This window comes from Clarias gariepinus, chromosome 7, assembly GCF_024256425.1.
Source record: "Clarias gariepinus isolate MV-2021 ecotype Netherlands chromosome 7, CGAR_prim_01v2, whole genome shotgun sequence".
Taxonomy (NCBI): domain Eukaryota; kingdom Metazoa; phylum Chordata; class Actinopteri; order Siluriformes; family Clariidae; genus Clarias; species Clarias gariepinus.
Genome location: NC_071106.1, coordinates 15324244 through 15348479, shown reverse-complemented (window position 1 = coordinate 15348479; position 24236 = coordinate 15324244). Strand labels below are relative to the sequence as shown.

General features: G+C 40.1%; 2 protein-coding genes across 2 annotated transcripts in view; one reads left to right on the top strand and one right to left on the bottom strand.

Moving 5' to 3' along the window:
* Positions 1–212: 212 nt before the first annotated feature.
* Positions 213–19973, bottom strand: mlycd (malonyl-CoA decarboxylase). Its single transcript, XM_053500465.1, has 5 exons — positions 19297–19973; positions 9535–9647; positions 9258–9414; positions 9002–9154; positions 213–3981 (listed from the first exon to the last, which is right to left on the bottom strand). The coding sequence occupies exons 1-5, from the start codon at positions 19870–19872 to the stop codon at positions 3436–3438; spliced, it is 1545 nt and encodes a 514-aa protein (XP_053356440.1). The 5' UTR covers positions 19873–19973; the 3' UTR covers positions 213–3435.
* A 1150-nt stretch (positions 19974–21123) lies between these two features.
* zgc:173742 (DNA topoisomerase I, mitochondrial) overlaps positions 21124–24236 on the top strand; it is a 73786-nt gene continuing 70673 nt past the window's right edge. The window contains exons 1-2 of the mRNA XM_053500610.1: positions 21124–21189; positions 22728–22854. Coding sequence (XP_053356585.1) covers positions 22763–22854 — 92 coding nt within the window. The 5' untranslated portion in view covers positions 21124–21189; positions 22728–22762. The remainder of the gene's footprint in view (positions 21190–22727; positions 22855–24236) is intronic.

Genomic DNA, 24236 nt, shown 5'->3' with positions numbered 1-24236 from the left:
ACTTGTCCACTAATGCATTTAGCTGGCAACAAAAATAATATATTATATGACCAAAAGATGTGGACACCTGACCATCATATGGGCCTTTTTTGAACCTGGAATAGGATTTGGCCATTTTGTGTTGCTAAAGTGAAGCATCATTCCCAGGCTTACTTGCTCTGATCGATAACTAAATAAACCACAGACAGTGCATGTTTATGTACAATGCATTTTATTGTTTTCTGTAATGTACTGTACATGTTTCACAGCCATCTGAAAGATACAAGTGGATGAACAAAAGTATTATTACTAATTTAACAGACATGAACAAAATCCCAATTACCCCCACACATATCAACATGCACTTCGATCACAACCTACCAATGTTACCCTTTTTAACATCTGGGGAAAAACCTTTCTAACCCATATTGAAGACATAATAACTTATTTATAAAGCAGAAGCTTAGAATCAGTATTGAAGTTCGTAGTCTGTTTGGAGGAAAGAAAAAAAATATGCACAAATTTTTCAGTAAGCAGCTTTCATTATTAACTCTCAGCAGGATTTTGTGTATGAAAAAGAGACGGTTTTCCTCTGAATGACAGCCATAGTAATCCTTGAGGGAAAAAGCAAAGGAAAACACCTCCTTTTCCCCACCACTCTACTTCAAATAAGCCGATTCCCTCTCAAGCACCGCTGTCTGGATCCGCAACTGATCTGTTAGGCTACAATACAGCTACAGTCTCTGATGTGCAGCACGCTGCCATGGATTTACCCAAATACACATCTGTTCATGCCGCAATAACAGACAGAATTCACTGGCATTTCTAGCAATTCACTAACAGAGCTGTGCAATCCTCATCCGACAGAGAAGGCGAGAGCATCGATATCACTTGATCACGCTCTGGAATATCACGGAAATCGTCTCGGAACCACTCGGGATGGATGAAGCCGCATCAGCGTACATAGAAATTGGCCTCGCATTAGGACAAATTGATGTAAAAGGTGGAATAAAGGATATGAAATGGAGTATCCTGGCAGTAACCATAGTAACTCCACCTCTCAGTGAAGCCCTTGATGTGTTGAAGTGCACTGTAACAGCACTATCCTGCAACTTTACATTCCTTCATCACATCCCTTCCCTATAGGAGAGGCTCCCTAAAGGACTCCTTAAAACACTGTCTTTCTGCCACCTTGTTCATCCTTTGAGTGAATATCGTAAGTGTATCGATTGATTTTTATTATTTTTTTTTACTTTATTTCAAACTTTATTCCTTTCAAGGGCAGTGCAGCTCAAGGGACAGGACGAGAAATTCAATTTCACAGTCAACTGATACATTTTTACAGGACAATAGAGTGAAAACAGATATGCGAGCGCCGCCGTCCTGTCAGCCTCCATATGAGGAGGAGGAATAAAGACGGCCTGAGAGCGTTAAATCTTTCCGAACACAGAAAGAAGGGCCGTCATGGATGTCATCGAACGCCGATACAAATGTGTTTGCCTGCTCAGATGGTTTACTTTATTGTTAGATACATTACAATTTATCTCCCAAATCTAATATTCATCAAGCACTGAGAGCATTTAGTGTTAGCTAGGCGAGAGAAATGAGCGAATAAACGTGGTGATTGCAGACTATTGTTCATTACAAATGAATCAATATGTACATAAATCTACTTTGGCGAAACCACATTCCTATGAATTGTTCACTTATCCATCAGAGCCCACTTGCTATACGAGGGGGGAAAAAAAAACGGCACAAAAAGCACGCAAGCTTTCCACACTAATGGGCCTCACGCTTATAACGAAATCAAAGCCTTATTTATTCCAGCAGGCTCCGCCCACCCGCTCTGCCTCATTCTCTCTAACGCACATTGTGAAGCAGGGACATGACAGGGTCTGATAGATTCTTCTCACTTCATTACTCCTAGTCTTTCAAAATCACGGAACAAGTATGCAGGAAAATAATACTTGTGTAGGCGCTGGGAAACAGCAAAAACAACAACAACAAAAAAAAAAAACAGCACAAGCAGGATTGAATGAACTAAAATGGATTTTACAACATTTATTGATCATTATCTAATACATCTAAAGTGCACAATATTTAAACGCACCTTATATGAAACATACATTAGGACTTTTTAAAGTGCACGTGTCTGACGCTGATATCTCCACACTTGGCTCTCTCAAGCCTCTGTTGCCAAGTTACTAGAACCATCAGTGGCTTGCTGGCATAATGCTTAAAATCATGATTAAATGAGCACGTTCTCAACCTCTTACTGGGGTTGGGGGTGCTTTTAAAGCGACTTTTCATATACCCTACTGTGGTAACCAATTTAAAAGAAAAATCCAACCCTAAACCCACTTATCTCAACATGTCAGCTTGTCCATTACCCAAAATGGTATTCAACTACCAGCTAATAGTGGTCTCAGTGGGAACTCATTGCTACCTGAAGGCAGCGATGCGGCCATGCTTTAGTCCTTTAGCCTGCCCAGCGCTCTAATCTCCTGGTCTAGTGTACACGCTACTCAAGCAGACACGGTTCCAATGGGCCACCTTTCATGATAATACCGCAGTCAACACCATTGTGCTCGTCAATTTGCACTTTGAGTCTCTCCGCCATGCCTTTGTCTGCACCTAACTATATAATATAGCTACACTGCGCTATGGAACTCTTTGCTGTCTTAATAATTTTATTTTTGTACTAGTTTCACTTTGAATTTCTCATTATTATGAGACTAAAAAATTAAATACAACATGAACACGAGAAATATTTGCACAGAAATATTTAATGTGCTTTAGGATCAATAATCCAAGATTTTGGATTTTAGACTACAATGTTGTTTGCTATACACTTCCTTGTTGTTGTTAGTCTTTCGTCTGCTCCTGTTAGGGGGTCGTCACAGCCAACCATCTGATCCGCAGACGACTCGGCACTGACTCGGCTTCCTGACGCAACCCTTCTATTTTATCCGGGCTTGCGACCGGCACTGCATCCAGTGGCTGGAGTTTGGGCATTGGCTTGTTAATGTACCCATTTATACTTTTCCCACTTGGTTAGGCTAACCAAGGCCAATAAATATTCACAGTCTGAATATTCTTACTTCCTTGGTGAATGCGATTTATAATATCAATTACACAATCTTACTTCAATTCAAGTTCCTCTTCAAGTTTTTGGGGAAATTAACTCAACCCTCAGCCAGAACAAAGATGCCTAGTTCTACCTCTTTATCTCAAAAAGCATCTTACATGGCATACACAGTACTGTTCAGAGTAGACGAGCTCACTTGGAAGAAATGCTATTTCATTATGTTTTTTTTTAATTCCATTTGAAGTTGCAATTCACCTCCTAAACAACAGAGGACTTCAAAATTGCATTCGCTTCCTGTAAAGTACATTTTGTAACAAATATTATTTTAAAACTCTTCAGTCTGCAAACCACTGTTCTGATTAATCTGTTCAGAGTTTGCTATTCTTCTGGAACTGCGAGACAAGGCTGAGCACTTGCTCTGAAGCTGCGATGACTTTGCTATGCATGTAGGCTTTGCTGTTGATGCCAGTCTCCTGCAGGAAGTAACGATAGTTGACCATGATGCCGCACGAGTTGGCCATGCCTCTGGGGCTAGTGTCCGCGTGCCAGTTGAGCCTCCAGAGGGTGGCGCCGTTTTGGAGGTGGAAGTTGGCGACGGGGTTGAGAGCATAACCGCGCCGCTTCTCTCCGTATAGATACCAGGCGCATAGACGCATCAGGACCGGTTCCAGAGCACGTGCCAAGCGTTCGGACCGATGCCAGTCACCGGAGGCAAGGAGGGCACGCAGGGCATCGATGGCCGCATAGCCGGAAACTGCTCCTGTCGCCTCCTCCACTTCTGTCCACTCATGCTCCGAGAACAGCTCGGTCACGCGACCCTCCTTCTTGGATTGAGCCAGGAAACCCTGCAGCCATGATGTGAAGCCAGGGATAGGAGAGAGGCTGGAGAACTGCGCCATGTGAGGAAATTCACTCTGTAGAAAGAGCAAGAAAAGAAGAAGTATGAAATATCCCAATCATGCTTTTATAATAAAGTTATACTGCAGTCTGATAAATATTTACACCTTAAGTCGTTTAAATAAGTTTCATGGTGATACAACACACCTCACTTTACAGTCAAATCATTATCTACTGTAGTGGCCAAAAGTGATGCCGCTGATTACTGTAGTTCAAACCTACTTGGCTGAAGAATTGTGCTAATTGGAATCAGCTAGTTTAGTTAATAGAATATGTAGTAAGACTTGTATTTTCTGTCCACCTCTGCACAAAAAGAAGGGAATTCTCAAGTGAATTGCGAACTTCTATCCTCTACATCTATCTTCAGGAAGCAATCAAGCAGGTATGGATTGAGCGAGTGACACCACAGTACTGCAGATGTCTTTTTGACTCTGTCCCCAGCCGGATCCAGCAGGTTTTGAAGAATAAAGGACTTCACACTAAATATTGATTGTTGTAGATTGTTGCAATTTCGTTGCATAAAATGATTATCTTGACTGTCATAAGTTGAAAAAATTGAGAACGTCATTAAAACATTGAATTTTACTTTTGTCTCATTATTTTTAGCCATCATGGTATATCTAAGAACATCTCATAAAACAGGCCAACATTGTAGTTTGCATCCTATATTACATTGCAATAAGTTCAAATACAACTTACAAATGGTTTTCAATTGCAATTTTTGCTTTAGAAGTAATCGTAAACATACTCATTCGTCGCTATTTAAAAAAAGGAACAAAACTGTACTACACCCTGTTGTGCATCATGATTACGAGGAAGATTTATCTCCTGATTGTCCTTAACGAAGGATTTCATCCTGTTACCTTAATGTCTGGAACTCAAAATGCACCTAGCTGCTATTTTGTTCCCACACTCGTTACTTATTTATTGCGAAGTAAGTTGTAGAAAGTTTTGTTTTCTGAATTTTACCCCTACTGTGGGAAGAAGCCAAAAAGAGTCAGCCATTATTTGTCACGTATATATTACAGTATAGTGCATTTCTTAGCTTTTGTGCATCCGTTATCTCAGTTGAGTAAGAAGAACACGGGGGTCAGAATGCATTATATGGCTGGAGCAGAGAAGGTCAGGGGCCATGGACCCGAAGGACCCAACGGTGGCAGCTTGACAAGTCTGGGACTGAAACTTCCGACCTTCTGATGACAGCACAATGATATGCTGGTCTGATTTAAGCCAGATTTACACTGTTGGACTTTCCGACTGATTTTACAGTAACACACGAAATTTAGATGGGAAACTAATCTTTTGGATGCAAACTGAAATTGCATAATTAGAATGCATAATGAGGCGTACCCACCAGCAGCCAATTTAACGCCACTGGCGACCAAAGACAAATGACATACAAAATTCTGGCAGCGTTAGAAATCTCACAGTGTGACTGCTGCTCCAGTGTTCAGTTACAACGCAACCAACAGGAGGAGCACTGTGTGGGATGCACAGTGGAAAAAGTGTGGGATTTAAAAGCAAAGCAGATTGTTAAATTGTGGGAGAAGGAAAAAAAAAAACATTCATTCATAAGAGGCAAGAAGAAATAGAGCTAGAATTACAGCTAGCAGGTATGTAATTTAATTAGCACACGAATGCTCTGGTCAGTCATATGAAATGTATTTTTCATTACCATGACAGGAAACTATTTTATGCAGGTCCTGCATAACACAAGGTGCTAATTTGATGTGATGCTTTAAATAGAACGTACTACTTTTTTACTGACATGTCTATGATTAGAGGAGCTATACAGCGTACGATCTGACAACATGTTATCACACAGGCTGTTGTGTGTCCCTTTGGCTTATTTATCCTTGTGTGAAGAGGCGAGGACGAAGTGTTCATATAAAAGAGTAAGATAAAAGTCAAACAACTTGGACGTTAAGTGGAAGCTTCCCGTGTTCTAGGATTTGGGGCATGATTGTCTTTTTGTGTTGTGTGATTGTCACACAGTATGATCCTTCCACTTCCTCTTTGCCACCGTGACTACTGTACAGCTCTGACTCCGCTCCTCTCTGCTCTACTACGCATACCCATATCGACACCTCTGCTGTTCTTTCTCCTCATATCACTTGGACTAATATGAGACATACCCACCCTCGTTCACTCACACATACTCTCTCTCTTGTCTATATTTGAGTCTGAGATAGCAGAGAACAAAACAAGCCAGTCTGTCAGCTTGGTCCCTGAAGGGAAGAACTAAAGCTGGTGTTTTTCCTTCTTCTTTTTTTTTTCTTCACCTCCTCCTTCTGACTCTCCATTATTTATCAGCATGATCTCTATGATGCTCGTGGTGGAAGTTAGGATAAGTGTGTCTGGGGGTCATTTTCTATTCATCAGCTAAATTTACGCCAAATCCTCAACAGTCAATAGGCCTTAGAGAGAGAGAGAGAGAGAGAGAGAGAGAGAGAGAAGCTGTTAAGAAAGTATGGGTGGAAGTGTCTCATGAGCACAACACTGCAAGACCTGTTTCTCCTCCTCCTAAAAAAATTCTCTCTCACTCTCCATCTCGCATCTATCACTGGCAGCCTGAGTCACCTTCATCCCTCAGAAACACTTCACGATTCAATGCCAACAGTCTTCCTGTGCATACTAATCCCGGCCAGGCTCGATTCCCGTCTCTGTGTGCATGGAGTTTGCATGTTCTCCCCATGCTTGGTGGGTTTCCTCCGGGTACTCTGGTTTCCTCCTACAGTGCAGCCAAACACGGACGAGTGGCTCACTTGCTGCAGCATGAGCTCTAATCACACCGATGTGGATCATCTGCATGAAATTATACCCATCAGCCCTGTGTTCGCCTCCATCCGGTTTCCCCTGCTCCCTCATTCAGCTGTTGGATAACGAGTGGCAACCCTGCAGCTCTCTCCTAAGAGCTCTTAACCCCCATTTCACAAGCAGCCACTCTGCTCTTTATTTCATCAGTGTTTTCCGGGAAGAAAAAAAAATGAAGAAAAAAAAAAAAAATAATAAAAATACTTGAGAATTTATAAACCAGAGTGGCTCTTGTTTTCACCCTCCCTCCTTAGATCTTGCTTCGTTCAATAAAGCGAGAGCACTCCAATCTCCAACATGGTAGAGCTTCTGTACGTTAGCTGGGATCGCATTAGCCTTACAGTTGTTTGTAGTTGTAACTGTTTTTTTGTCAGTGCTAGACGAAACGTTGGGGCGATTAAAGATGTGATCACGATAAACACTGGGTGGTGCATGGCGGCAGTGCCGAGGGAGTCACACTTCTTCTCCCCTGGCTGCTCTCGAACTACCAGATTCATCGTCATGCTCTGCTTGTGACTCACCTTCTGCTGCTGCGCTTAGTCCCGCATGAATTCTCGAAATATTTTCACTTCCCATAAACAGTTTATTTCCAAGACATATTATTGCTTTAGTGGATCATTTCACCTGGATACTGTATAATCTCTCAAGATCTGATCTTTTGCTCATCCTACAATTCTTATTCATAATTTGTTCATGCTTTTCATCCTTTCAGCACATTTTGTGTTGCCTTTGAGCAAATACACAGAGAATTCTGGGTATTTTAGTAACATTATAGTCAATAGCAATGTTTACATGGACAATATTTATTTTGATGGAAATCATTCTGAATGAAGATTCAAGATTTCACTTCCTACTTGGTCAATGATCTGATAAGACGTAGATTTACATGCTCATAGCATTCACTCAGAAGAGATGTTTTTAAGTGTTTCAGCCCATGGGAATTAGTTTAATCTGCCGGAAATATAACACAGAAGAAAAAGTCTTTTTCCCCATCTTTTCAGATAAATAACACCTTGTGCATATTATGATTCGTCACAATACTCCAGTCTAATCTGTGATCTTGTTAGATATATTACAATGTGTGAAATGTGAGGCAATCAGTGCTCGTTCCTCATCAAGTCGGGAGAGACTTGTTCTCTTACAGTTTACCGATCAGGAGTGGAAGCTAAATTTCCTTCCTGGAAACTCTAGTTACTTAATCTGACCCCAACACGGGGGAAACGTAGACAGAAAGAATATATTTATTCCAAAAAGAGAGAAACAAGCAGATCAAGTGTTTACACATCTATTATTTAGATAATAAACCAATTATCAAAGGTCTACACACCTCCTTCTCATTAAGATAAAAAATTCATTCCATTTAGGCTGGATCAGGTCAGTCTCCATGGAAATTATCTTCGGTATGTCTGATGTAGATGCTCTCATTGGCCATATTATCTCCTACATACCCTAGGTCATTTAAAGGTATACGATTATTGTCCATGTATTGCTTTGAATCATTTATTACCTTTACCCCACTGGTTACCATGGAACCATCTCGTGGTAATGAAGCCCTGAATACTGACCAGATATAACTTGGGTATTAGATCATTCTCAGCTTAGCACTGGCACTGACATGTGTATCAGACACAGAAGTGTATTTATTTATTTACTTATTAGGGTAGGGTTTATGTTGCAGTGAGTAATTCAACCCGATGGTGGCACGTGGCACTACAACGTGTTTTATATTTAATAAACTGGCAACAGTATGTAAGACACACAACACCCAACAGATGTTGCTGTGGCTGAATTCTGGCAATAATTGGGTGTATTTCCCATTTTTATACACTGATTTTCTTTAAGAACTCTATTTCATTTAAGGAATTTTAAATTGCATTAACTTAATTAGCTGAAAGCCAGTTAACAGATGATTGCATATTCCCATAGATTTAATGGTCGTATTTACTGGTTTTACATTTTATTCATTATATGTCAAACTAAACACAAATACACCAATAAATTGATGCTGTCTTTAGACCGAAGTGTTTTTCAGTGGAATTGAAACTGCAAATTTCATTGCAAAATTTCTGTAGGAAATAAAAAACTTTCCGCTAAAAGAAAAATTTCTTGAAAAACTTGTAGTTTGCAAACCCAGCCACAGTTGACCATGCAAACAGTTTTCCCTGACCACCAGACATACACTATATGCTGCAGTACATGTCTACAGGACATCATCCCACTAACCTGCAGCTCTCGCACCACCCTCTTGATGAGGTAATTGCCGAGCTCCACCCCCTGCAGACCAGTCTGGGTGGATGAGATGGAGTAAAAGATGGCAGTATTAATCTTCTCCACTTCTTCTACCGCATCCAACGTGGCGAACTCTCTCACGATACTCTAAACAATGAACAAGATTGATGACCAACAGTGAAGTGGAAATGTGACACGATATGCAAAGTGGATGTGAACAAATAATGATGGGTAGTGCTCGCTAACTAACCTGGATGTTATCTGATATGTCCTGTGTGAGGGCTACATGTAAGACCACTAGAGGTTCTCCGGGCATGGAGGCATGTGTGAATGCGTAGCAGCGCCTATAAGGCCCAACTCTGCGCTTTAGGTCTGTCCAGTTCCGCATAGGGTGCACCGCTTCGTACCTGGAAATGCACACCCTGATCAGCATTCTTGATCGACCCCTATTTAACGACTTAATTTATTTTAAGCTCTATTGCAAAAAACTTCATGTTCAGCATTCTGGAGAGGTGAGTGACTCTTACTGGCTGATCTTCTGAAGGAGCTCACAAGGGGACTGCCACGTGATTCTCTCTAAGCGGAGAAGCCCAACAGAGAACCATTCGGACAGGAGGCTCTTCAAAGTGCTGTTTAAATCCTAAACACACACACAAACATATGAAACACTTATATTTAATGAAATTGTACGAGAGGTTGTTTCTATAACTTTCTAGATCAGCTAACGAACTCTTCATTACTTGACAGGTTGTGTACGTTAGCTAATGAAATCTCTGTCTAGTATGGAAATCAAAGAATTTATTCAAGTAAACTAATTCAACACAAATTTCATTAGCCTCCGGATTACATTACGTCTGATGCATATGTAAAACCCTCACCACTCCTCAGCACATTAATATTTCACAGCCGGGTTTCTGATCTTCTGCAGTCTGGCATGCTGAGTTTCGGATTTAGACAAATCAGATTACTCTCTGCAGGCTGCTGCACTCTAGGCCTGTTTGTTTGCCCTTCAGCTGATGTTATTAGATGTGCTCCGAGAGAGAGAGAGAGAGAGAGAGAGAGAGAGCAGAGCAGATCTGTGGTAAACATAACGCAATTTCAGCACGGAGTCATGCCACTCCAATGGGTCAGCTTTCATATCTGAAGAGGTTCAAGTAACTGCACTCTGGTGCACAATCACATAGAGACACAGACGTGTGAACGGCGTTGTACATGCACCCCTAGGCACACCCGTCTGTGAAATCGGTTTGAACATCCTGCTTACGTGCACGGTGATTCTTAGGAGAGATAATAGGCTTTACATAAATATGAGTCAGTCAAAGCACCATCACAAAATATGCAAAAAACTAATTGTAGTTTGACTCACAGGTTGAGATATAAACCTACAAAGTACAATGCTAAACACTCCTATACAAATTTGAATAGATTTTTAACATTCCATCCATTAATTGAGGTTAAGCTTTAAGTTCTCCATGACTGCCATACCAAAACTGTAACACCTCACATTGTTAGATTGGGGATAGAGTCAGTGTAGACTTCAGGAGCAAAAAATTGATTGATTGTACACCAATCAGCCATAGCACTATGACCACATGCCTAATCTTGAGTAGGTCCTCTTTTTGCCACGTAAAAACGTAATGCACTGTATGTTCTGACATCCTTCTACTGGAATAAGCCTTAGCCTTTTCCACAATCTCTATTGGATCGAACTACACGGGCCAGCCTTTACTCCCCATGTGTATCAGTCAGCCTTGGCCGTCCATGTCCCTGTCTCAAGTTTGCTGGTTTTCCTTCCTTGGATTACTTTTGGTATGCCCTGGCCACCACAGCCTGGGAACATCCTATAAGGGCTGCAGTTTTGGAGTTGCTCTGATTCAGACATCAAGCAAAGTCAAAGTCACTCAAATCCTTAAACTTTCCCATTTTATTTTACTTTAAACAGAAAAAAAGGTTTACTTGCTGCCTAATATATCTTACCCACTTCCAGGTCCCACTCTAATAAGAAACTGTAACTGTAGCTACTGTGACAAGGGCCAAATTGTGATTGGCCAGACTACTGGGTCAGAACAAGTCCAAAACTGCAGCTCTTGTGGGACGTTACTAAGAGTAGTCCAAGGATGGACACATCTGTCACAGGGTCACAGCCAAGGCTTCGAGATGCACATGCTGCTAAAAAGGTTAATGCTGGTTCCAATGGGTTCAGACTGGTGGTCATAATAGTATACCTGATCAGTGTATGTATGCATGGCTATACTGTGTTTTTTATTTTAGAATCTGAAATAAAAAGACAAATAAAGCTCAGAAGTCCGAAAAGTGATACTGTACCTCTATTCTGATCTGTGACTGAGAGCCTCTGTGTTTAAGAAATGACGACGTCTTTTTACACCGTCGAGCAGTGTCTGTGAGCTCATGCAGGTGTTTATTTGTCACATATACAATACCTTACAGCACTGGGATTTTATTTTTAGCCAGTTAGCCACGATATGGCACCCCTGGCGTTGCTCGTGGGCCCAATTTGTGGAAGCTTAAACCCCCAACCTTCTGATCAGTAACCCAAAGAGCTACCCCTGCCCTGATACAGTACAATGTTGTTGTTGCTGCTGCTCTCATTAGGGTCTGCATATAATCTCTGACAAAATATGTGGGAGTGGCAATGGGCATGACCTGCAGCAGCCCCTGTTGCTGGGTTAGGGCATTGGCTTGGGATTGAACCCAGGCATGGCAGATGAGGTACCTCTGACACTTTTCTTTAGACTGGTTTTTCTTGCTCTGCTTATTTATAACTGTCTTTACTGGCCTTGGAGGGAAAACATGGTACCTTTTACCCTGCTTGGATGGTAGCGGTGTGATAAGTGAAATCTGGCAGTTGGTAGGAATTTCCAAATGACCAAACTGGGAGGAAAACAAGAAGCTATTTATAAGTGTCGCCCTAAGTCCATACAAGCAAGTGATAAGTCCATTGTATTCCATTGAGGTTGTTTAACGTCCCCCTAAACTGTGAAACCAAAGGATTCATTCAAGCCCATCACTTGCATTTGTCACTTTACTATGTTATACCTAATTGTCATGTAATTGAGAAAATGTCAGTTGAAATGTCACTTGGTACATTAAGGTATTGTTGCTTCCTGATGTTGCTGATGTCATGCACGTACAGAGATAATAAATGGTCTCCTGTCCCTTGCTAGTGTGAATGTCAGGTATACCAGCACAATAAAGTAATCAGAAATAATAAAGAGTTCAAAAATACATTTAATGCCATACATTAAATCTGGGCCCAATTTTGTAACACTATTGTGTAAGTCACACAGTATACAAAGTAAACAACTTAAAATTAATACTGAAGTCACTACTAAGACTAATCGAGTTCCTCTTTCACAATAGTTCAGCTGGTGGCCACTTGTTCGAACTGCCTTAGGTGTTACACTTCCAGGTCATAAGTCGAAGTTGACAAGGTCATCAGAAAACCGGTATGGGGTATGGAGCTCAGTATAAGATTAGTGCATATCTATTAATAATACACCCTTTATCTATTTCTCAGATGCAGATTTCTGTTCTTCAGCTGGGTCAGCAAGGTGAGGAAACATTCCGTTCTGCGCTGATACTTTTATGCGATACAAAAATTCAAGAAGTCAAACTAATATGGAGGTGCTAGAGGCCAAACAGTGAAATTTTCTATCAGCTGCACCCAAGGGAACCAGGGATAAGGAGAGAAGCCCAGAAGCAAAAAAAGACACACAGCAGTTACAGTCTGCAACTCGCATCTCTTTTCTGCCAATCTCGAGTCTAATTTGTGTTTTGTCTCTGGCTCAAAATCTTCACAAACCACATTTCTAGTCAACTTAAAAGAAAAAAAATAAATATCGACCCCAGGTTGGACAGAGAAATGACTTCGAAGCACTTACAGGATATTATTGCACTTTAAACGTCAGGGCAACTGACAGCACTTTTAAAATTCTGTACCTACCACCATTTTGCATTCGCTTACGTTGCTCAATTTGTCCCTAGAACTTGACGATGGATCATGGCATTGCGCTGTAGATGTAAAGAACCATGCTCTAGGTCAGATTTTTGTAAACTGCAGTGCTTTCAGAATTTGTGTGAAAGCATAAGTAAAATGTCTGGACTAATTTGTTGGCAGTAACACATGCCAATTACATGCATATGTAAAAACAGTTATGGAGAAACTAACATCCATCTTGTTATTATGCTGACCTACTTATTCTCTAATCTTGTAGAGGGTCACAGGGGGCCTGAAGTCTACAGTATCTCAGCGGACTCACAACATAAAGCAGGATATAAAACAAATGGGGTGGCAATCCATCGCAGGGCACAAACATGCACACATTCACACACTACAGGCAATCTGGAAATACCAATTAGCCTAATATGCATGTCTTTGGACTGTCGGAGGAAACCAAAGCACCCAGAGGAGCCCCACCAAACATCAGGAGAACATGACACAGACCCGAAGGTGGGACTTGAAGCCTTGACCCTGGAGGTGTGAGGCCACAGTGCTAACCGCTACGCCACTGTGCTGGCCTTGCTATTATTCTTGTATAAATTATGCCCTGTATAAATGCAGCACACACTGAGCAAGTCTCTGGTTAGACACAAGAGCGTCTCCTGTCTTCAGTTCTTGGAAGATAAACAGTGGCCATGAGGCAAAAACACAAAAGAAACCACAATTCAGTCTGATTAAACCTCAAATACAAGCATGTCAATCTAGTCTCATCTGACGACCCAAGGCTTTTCACCAATGCATCTAGTCCTCCCACGTGTTTTGCTCAAGTGGCTGCTAGAATAAAAGGCTGTCCTTAAAGAGACCCATTTCGGTTTAGCTTCCAAGATGCGCTTATAGGTCAGGATCTTAAACTACTCCAAAAACAAGGGTTAAACCCAGTACAGGCTTGTGGTGAAACATGGCAGAAAAAAGCTTGTTGCACCCTTCAGAAATGCTGTGACAAGGAGACACAGAATCATTGGTGCCATAAAACAATCCAATGGCCACTATATACGTCACCAGAGTGTGGTCTGTCTAGCAGTCCTAGTAGGAAGGTTAGAATTCTGGGAACAGTGCATTCCATTCAGATGCACAGGGTTTCTACTTATGAGACCACATATTAGTCTGTATTATAGTCGTGTATTATAAGTTCTGGCATTTAGAATTAATCTTCAACCCACTCTGCCCTCTGGAGAGCCACACATGCAGGTCTAGGTAACCTGGCCAAGCGTACATCTATTTAAAGAGAAAGCTGCCTGGGCATTTGGTCCACTAGCAAAAGCAGCAGGTCTATAGGGATTCTGTGGGAAGTTTATTAAATATTTTGTACAATGTGGGCAGAATCAGTGGTAGAGAAGTAAATGCATAGAGTAGACAATGGAGGCCAGTGGTGAGCCAGTGCAGCCGGACATAGGATACTGTCCAGCTCCAGCAGGGAGAACAGATGGATGGCACACCCCACAACAGACTGAGAAGAAAGTGCCACATTGAGCAAAAGAACAGTTCAGAGCGTAACAGAATGGGAGTGGGATAACAAGGCTGCAATTTAACAAGGGAACCCAAGTCAAGCCAGCCATGTCTCGATAAAAAGTATTAAATATATTGATCATAGCCATAGAGAGATGAAAGGAGTTGATGATATTAAAGTTGATAGGATTCTAATAGACAGCTTTACAAAGCTCTTTTTCAGACAAAGTACATTTATGCAACAGCTTTTATGTCATAATGTTTCTGAAGGTGTCAGCATGAGTCCATTGGACTTTCCAATGAATTAATTGGTTTGCATGGTAAATGATTTATACTATAGGTGGATAATTTTCCTTTGCAGTTAAATGGTGGGCAAAAACAACTAGTAAAATAAAATGAAAAATTATGCATAAGGGTGCATAGTATTTTTTTTCCAAGACTAGCATAATAATCTGTGAAGAGGCTTCGGGTAACACATTGTTTATGTAGAATATTAATATCCCTCGATGTTTGCAATTCAACACGCGATACGGGCAGGTCAAAATGTTTGGCCAAGAAAATGTTCATTTCCAGTTGTCAAAACATTAAACGGTTTTACCCTTGTCTCTGTGCAGTAATTTTAACATCCCTGAGAAAGACACCATCTGATACGTGGTGCAGCGCCTGGCCTGAAGTGCCTTTAAATCATTTCACGCTTGCTTTGAAGAGTTTTCCTCCCTGTCAATTATAAGTTTAAACCCCTCTATTGACCATGCACATCTTAATCGTCCTTCAATCAAGTTTTTAATGGAGCTTTTAAGCATATTATTAAGTGTGATTCAGTTTGAATGTCAGACTATGGTTAAGGCACCGAAATTAAATCGCACTGTAATCATGGGAAAATTCTGAGAGGCTCATTCTCTTATGAAATGAGAACAAGAACTGATGTTTAAGAACCAGAACAAATGACATTCTGCCTGGATTTTCTACACTTATGAAACTGTGGAGCGCTACATTGTTCTCCTTTCTCCAAACCATCAGCAAACTAAACAAAATATTAAACCGATCATAACATTAATACCATTGATAGGCGACATGAATACCATAAATTATCTTGTTACGAATGCACTTGGATATATTAGGTAAGAAGTTAAAAGTCAGTTCTTGAAGTTGATCGCTTGGAAGAAAAAAATAATTGGGCAAGCATACAGTAGGGATATGGGCAACTTTGACTAAATTGTGATGACTAGATGAGCAACTCCAAACCAGCAGGGTTTGTTGCTGGGGTCTTCCTGATCCACAGTCCTGGGTTTCTACCAAAAGTCCAGAGACAACTTATAAATCCTGACAGGCTCATGGGCAGCCAACACTCATTGATGGATGTGAGGAGTGAAGGCTAACCCATATGGTGTGCTCCCACAAAAGAACGTTCTGAAAGTTGTCAGAACACATAGTGCATTACAGCTTGTGTTTGGGACTGCGTAGTTGGGATGATACCAGGATGCACTATGGGAAAATAAAGGCAAATCAGCAGAGGCAGTAAGATGCTCTGGGCAAAGTTTTGCTGTTAAACCTTGGCTCCTGGCATTTACGTAGGTGTTATTTTAACACGTACCACCTATCTAAACACTGCAGCAGACCAAGCACAACCCTTCATATCAACAGTATGCTCTATTTGCAGTGACCCTTTTCAGCAGAATAATGTTCCCTGCGACACTGCATGATTTGAAAAAAGAAAAATGGTTTGAGGAACATGACAAGTGTTCAAGGTGATGACCTTTAAGGTCTCCAGATCTCATTCCGGTTGAGAGTCTGTAGGATGTGCAGAACAAACAAGCCTGGCTCATGGAGACCCTATTGTACCTCACAACTTGTGCGACTTACAGCAAAGGGACGCCACAGCGGACCACCCGATCCACAAACAAGCTTGGCAATGGTTTTGTACTGGAGGCATTTGCTGATGCAACCCTCCCATTTCATACAGGCTTGGGACTGGCACTGCATCCAGTGGATGGGGTTTGGGCATTATGGCTGATCTCAGTATAATGTTATCAAAAAAAAAAAAAAACTCATGAGATGAGTCGACACGTTTGAGCACTAAAATATTCCTAAGTCATAAAAGACTCTTGGAGAATTGGATTTTGGAGCAAAATGTTGACACAGCATGTTACAAACTAATAAATTGCTGCACTTTCCAGAGCAATCTGCGAAGAGGCTGAATAACATCTGGAGGCAAGATAAAATATGGTCCCTGCTGAGCAAGGAATCCTGATCCTGAAGGAATTAACTGATCATCAATTAGATTTTTAATGCCAGGACAAACTTCACACTTTAAAATTTTTCGATCATTTTAGTTCCACTTAGAGCATTTTTTTTCTTCCTATTTTTGGCTTTGAGGCTCAGTAGCAAAGAAGATTTAGCAACACAAAGTTTCCCCAGAGACCTAAGCTTTAAAAGAGGATGTGAGCTGAAGTTAACAGTCTTTAAACTGAAATGAAATACCACCCTTTGCTATGGTGTTCATTTTAGAGCAACATACTCGCTGAACGTCTTACTGTAGCTAGATGGTCTTTTGCGGTACCCAAAAATTCTTTGCAATAACATCTTAGATTATACCAGTCATACCAGCTCAGCAAAAAAAAAAAAAACATCTTTTAGATCAAAGTAAAAAGATGATTTTTAATGCTTTATGCTCCCATTTTGCCATTACCGTATTTTTAGCTGTTCTATGAGTTTTGCATAACTCTGTGCTGTCCTATTATGTGATGGTTTTAGCCCATAGCAGAGAGGTCTAAATAAATGTTTTGCCTCTACAGGACATTGCCATCAACTGTCTTTGGTTGCAGTGTCACTATTTCCACTGTTCCAAGATGGCTAAAAGATTAAGAAAAAAAAAATTCAGGTTATATATTACTAGTAATCCATCTCATTATTGCAAGAAAAACTATGCCAAATGTAGCATAGGGTGATGGCTGTAATTTTATGGTCTTAGACCTTGAACAGCCTGCGTTAAAGGGGATTCCTGCATCTCAGCTTAACCTTGGAAGGAGCCCAAGTTTTTAATAGAAGTAGGATAGCATTTTATATATCTGCATACCCAGGATGTGTAGAGTAGACATTGTAATTTAAAACCATGAGGTTTCCAATGTCTCCCAAGTGGCTGAGTTAGGAATATGTTTTTGGGTCTGTATAAATGGTGCAAATTGATAATTCTTCACTCTTTCACTCACTGTTGTCTATAATGCTTTATCCTGTATACAGGGTCGCGGGTGATCTGGAGGAAACACACACACACCCACACACGCACTACGGGCAACTTGGGAACTCCAGTTAGACTGCATGTCTTTGGACTATGAGAGGAAACTGGAGTACCCAAAGAAAACCTGCCAAGTACGGGGAGAACGCGCAAACTCCATGCACTCTGACCAAAGGCAGGAATCAAACCTGAACCCTGGGGGTGCAAGAAGAGACAACTAAGCCACCATGCCGCCATGCCAATCCTTCATAATGTAATATACATTATTATTAATACTATTGTAAAAACAAGATCTGTAAAGTTTCTTCTATAATATTAATCTTGTATGAGATGATTCCTATATTAACACTACATTTTTGTATATTTGGTAAAACTTTTTAGCCTTTGTAATTACGTGATATTTTTACAGAAGTAATGTGATTTTGTTGGGACTTTAATGCGCATGCGCAATTTGGGAATGCGCAATTTGGGAATGCCAATAAGCCTAATCTGCCTGTCCTTGGACTGTGGGTGGGAACCGTAGTGCTCTAAGCAAACTGAACAAGCATGGGGAGAACATGCACATGTTCATCCTGTATACAAGGTCACAGGGGCGTGGAGCCTAACCCACAAGACTTAGGGCACGAGGCAGAACACACCCTAGATGGGGGACCAATCCATCGAAGGGCACGCGCGCACACACACACACACACGCACTCGTTCACACACTACAGGCAATTCGGGAATGCAAATCAGCCTAATCTGCATGTATTTGGACTGTGGGAGAAAACTGAAGTACCCAGAGGAAACCCACCAAGCTTAGGGAGAACGTGAAAATTCCATTTACACAGGCCAGAGGCCGGAATCGAATTCCTATTAAGTCACTAAGCCTACTGTTACAGTACTATTGTAAAAACAAGATCAAGTTTCATTTATAATATTTATAATATTAACCTTGTATGGGATGATTGCTATATCAACATACATATACATTTTTGCATCTGTTGTGAAACTTTTTATCCTTTGTAACAATGTGACATTTTCACATAGTAATGTGATATTGATGGGACTATTATATTATTTATATATTTTTTTAACACATGCAGCAAAACACATGAAAAAAATCATATAGTGTAAACTCAGTGACCCACAAGTGACTCATTTATAAAAACTGTTAAAATACATAAAGAAATTTGGAGAAAAGTGAAGTGAAATGAAATGTAAAGTAATACTTTTAAAGTTTTTTAAGTGTATTATTAAAATTAGACCTTCATTGTTAGTGACAAAAACAATCCAATGCAAACTTGTTATGGTGTAATGCCACTGAAGGGGAAAGAGTTGAACTTTCACAGCTGAACTAGGGCAAAAGTCAGGCACTATCTGATGTCATGTTATTTTACAACTCCATGAACTAGAGCCCCAGAGGCTGAAGTGGGTTAAAGGGCACTGCATGGTGTTGTTATGTAAACACTCTCAGGCATGGAAGCACTTTTCTTCCCCATACACCAGCCAGAGTTGTACCATGCCTGGGGTAAAAGACTTTGTGAAATGTTAAATGTTAATAGTGCAAAGACAAAGCGTTGTAGAGTTGTAGAGTTTAGAGATTACCCTCAGGTGCGGACTGTCAGTAACTTTCGAGGTAAAGTCAAGTACATCAGCTCGGAGATCCACCAGGAACTTCACCCCTCCCTCTACCCTGCTAATGTGGTTCAGTAAATGTCTATATCTCGGGGTTAAACTGTAACGCAGTCTGTCTTCCGCCTGCAATATAGTAGGCAAGTCCCGTATCTGCGTATCGACGAGTTTCCGCGCCATCTCCGAAGCTCCTCTGTGATCCACCCCATACTCCTTGGACAGCAGGTCCAGGAACACGAGTCTCTGCTCTTCCCCCAGGTTTCTGTAAAAATGCATGAAGTCCAGACTGTTGGAGTCAGGGGGTGGAGGGGATTTCTCTCTCGTTTCATAATTCGGTAACGGAGACACGGTCCTCCGCAGCATCTCCTCCATCACCCGCATGTCTTTATGATGATGATGATTATTATTATTATTCGTACTTATATTATTATTATTATGTCCTGCGATGGAGGATGATGAACGACAGGTCAACGCTCTAAAGCTCTGGACAGGCTCAGAAACACGCAAACTCCTTGAGAAAGTACACACATTAAATCTTATGGCTATCATGACACACGGTATTTATAAACCACAGCTCGTACAAAAATAAACCGCTTAGTAGTATTGTTACGTATGACTCCAGAAGCGACGAAGTCTGTGTCGGGCAGAGGGGGCGGGGTTCCGGTCTTTAGTTTCCGCAAAGTCAACCGTTTCCGATTCAAATCGTGACGTCACACACCACCTAACGCGCGAACGTGGATTTCTGTCGGATTCTCTCTCATTTGAATTTTTTAAGAACTCAAATTGGACAAATTAATTTATGATCAAAAAAAAAGACTCACTTTGAGTCGTGTGTCGTTTCCTTGAGTGTGACGTACACAATTACATCACCAAACACGTGACCAATCAGCGCCCGGTGCGGCCTTCGCTACACAGCTACTATTTTTTAATGGAGGGGGGGACTATCTAGGAACATTTTAATGTCATAAGACCATTACTGTAATACATTGCTGGAATATTGCAGTTACATCTCTCTCTCTCTCTCTCTCTCTATATATATATATATATATATATATATATATATAAATTTCTCTGGTAGTTTTGCAAACAAATCACCTCCAGGAGCAATGTGAATTAGTGATTTTTTTCTGTGACGTATGGGATATTACTTGCAGCTGCACGCCCATAGATATTATTCTCTCCTTACACAAAATCTGCCCATTAGATGTCAGTACAATGAGCTCTTAAATAAAGTTCCATGAAAAGAATCTTTTGGGTGAATCTATTGGCTAGGAGGGTTTAGACTTCCGGGTTCTAAAAGAAAAGGCGTTCCTAACAGATTTGCCAGGTACATGAATTATCATCAGATAATTGGACAAATCGATTACAGATGTCTAAATTGACAAAATTCTTATTTTGTTTCTCCCCAAAAAACGGATGTTATAAGAACAATTAAAAAACGTTGATTTTATAATATCTCGCGTACCTTTAAACCAAACTCATTAGATTAATTAATACATATATGGCAACCCAGACACCTGCTTTTTAGGACAAGGGTCGCGTTTTAAAAACGGTTAAATAATTTAAATTTGTTAAAATACGCCATGTTTTAGCGTTATATTGTCTTATTTTTCCATCTTTCCATCTATCTAGCACATTTCTAACATCCAAGGTTGCATTACAAAATTTTTAAACAAACTATATAAACCTTAAAATAAAAGAGGAAAAATTAATATGTGCATTGGGGGGAAAACCCGAAAAACTTTTTAAAGTCTAACGAGCCCTGTCTGTAAGTGAACTGTGTGTAGTTTACAAAGTCAAGTTCAATCCCACAGTCCTCCTCAGTCGAGGTGTGGAGTCTAACTGTGGAGGTAACTAATCAGTGAGGTATGTCATTTACAAATATCCGTGAGTTTATCTCACAAATAGGTATAATATATATTTTAGATATAATCACACACAAATCTGCGGTCTCTCACGGTAATTCTACTGGATGGAGTGCCAGTCTAGCCCGTGTATAATATAATAATATTGGTAATGAGCCTAGTTAGCATTAAGCTAGCCACATGCCGCACATTCTAGTCCTTTATTAATAACGTTAATAAAAACAAATATAGATAAATTCTAAAATGTATACAAGCTTTCTTTGTCAGTTACATTAAAATGCGAATTAAATTGGGTTAGGAAACAAACAAATTAAATAAGAGCACTGTTAGATAGAACACTGACTCTGTCGCTCTACATCAGAGGCAATTAATTCAGGTCTGGGCTTTCAAAAGGCTGCCTGAAAATTAAATGCTTATAAATCTAACTAAGTAGTTAAAGCTGATTTGGCTAAATAATATAAAAATTATATTTATTATATTATATAAAAGATAAAATTATATTTCATACCAGAGCTTTATGTAAAATGTAGAATAAGCCAATTCTGAGATAATTAATAGAATGTATATGTAGCATAAATCAGAGAATGGTGCACTCGGTGTGATTAGTCTAATACTCTACAGTATGGTTATACTCCTTTACTAGTTACCTCCCAATACAATATTATCACCGAGGTGCTGATTCCATTAAGACTGAGATTCTATAAGTATCACAAACTTATAAATATGCCGATTTGATATTACATTTTCCACGGTTTATGTTACGATTGTAAACCTTTAAAAGTTAAAGTAAAAAGTAAAATTTTTTATTCAATGTCATTGAATGTCATGACATTAGTGTTCTCAGTTAAAAACCAAAAGACTAACTTCAAATATTTCAAAGGGGATGAATATTTGTAAAGAGTTCAGAGTATGCCACCTGTAGTATTATAAAGAAACAGTGATGTTCTTCCTCCAAAGGATCAATACTCAATGTGACAATGGTTACACGGACACGTGGGGCTTCTAACGCACGTCATTTTCAACTAATTATCACTTGTAAAGTTTTTATACTTGCGTAAGCATGTGCAATGCATGCGTTTGACACAAAATTGCTCAGAGAGTTTGGAGAAAAATGCAGATCGGAGGTTTTAACACACACGTGCACAAGTTTTGATAATGTAATGCCATGAAATGTGTTTCTGTTGCGCCACTCAGAAGCTTCTGCACTTAGTATAGAATCATTTACCGTTCACCAATCAAATCATATGGGCAATCATTCTGGAAACCAGCAAATTCTGGTCACCTGCTGGTCGAGCGGTGCATTTCTATTACAAATATAAAAAATAAATAAATAAATAAATACATTTCGGAGTCAATGTAGCAATAAGTAAATCGCTGCACAAAAGAAAAAGTGTTTTGTGTATGATGAATGTTTGTATTTTTTGCCTATACAGTACTTTGATGTATTATTATGTCCCTTGCAAATTGCTGTTGGAATTAACACATAGCTTGCATTTGTAGTTTATTTGTTTGTCTGTCTGTTTTTAAATGCTGTTTTAGTTTTGTACACATTTTATTGATCACCTGTCTGAATCATGGCTCAAGAGGACAAAGTGAAAAAGGTGAAGGTGAAAAAAGCCAAAGAAAGCGTGCAGAGTGATGACTTTTCCAGCAGAGATGCACACCTGTAAGTACTAATGCTAATGGCTTTATTCTGCTATATGTTTTGTTCAGCCATAGCACGAACACTAAACATCAGTTCAATTCCTTATTCCAGACTATTGCTAGATTTTTTTTTATTTGATTCTTTAGAAGGTGTTGATTTAGAGTTTTTTTAAATTTTTTTTATACCAGCCACTTGAACAGTTATGGCTATGATGCAAAGTTTTAGAACATTTTTTTTGTTCTGTCAGATGATTTGACATAATCTAAAGCGAATGATGAATTAATACCAGTGTGTTATTTAACACAACAAAACCCCAAACAATGGAACCATTAATATCATGAAGCTTTCTGACTTTTTTTGCAATGGGAATCACCAGGGACCACATGTTATCATGTGCAGCATATTGTGTATATACAGTATGTATATGTGTGTACTGTATGTGTGTATGTGTATATGTGTGTACTGTATGTGTGTGTATATACTGTAAATATTTATATATATATATATATATCACCTAAAGGGTTATTAGAAACACCTGTTCAATTTCTCATTAATGCAATTATCTAATCAACCAATCGCATGGCAGTTGCTTCAATGCATTTAGGGGTGTGGTCCTGGTCAAGACAATCTCCTGAACTCCAAACTGAATGTCAGGATGGGAAAGAAAGGTGATTTAAGCAATTTTAAGCGTGGCATAGTTGTTGATGTCAGGTGGGCCGGTCTGAGTATTTCACAATCTGCTCTGTTACTGCTCAGTTTCATGCACAGCCATTTCTAGGGTTTAGAAAAACATCCAGTATGCGGCAGTCCTGTGGGCGAAAATGCCTTGTTAATGCTAGAGGTCAGAGGAGAATGGGCCGACTGATTTAAGCTGATAGAAGAGCAACTTTGACTGTAATAACCACTCGTTACAACCGTGGTATGCAGCAAAGCATTTGTAAAGCCACAACACGTACAACCTTGAGGCGGTGGGCTACAACAGCAGAAGACCCCATCTAGTACAAATAGGAAAAAGAGGCTACAATTTGCACAAGCTCAACAAAATTGGACAGTTAAAGACTGAAAAATGTTGCCTGGGCTGATGAGTCTCGATTTCTGTTGGGACATTCAAATGGTAGAGTCAGAATTTGGCGTCAACCGAATGAGAACATGGATCCATTATGCCTTGTTACCACTCTGCAGGCTGGTGGTGGTGGTGTAATGGTGTGGGGGATGTTTTCTTTGCACACTTTGAACCCCTTAGTGCCAATTGGGCATCGTTTAAATGCAACGGGCTACCTGAGCATTGTTTCTGACCATGTCCATCCCTTTATGACCACCATCCTCTGATAGCTACTTCCAGCAGGATAATGCACCATGTCACAAAGCTCGAGTCATTTCAAATTGGTTTCTTGAACATGACA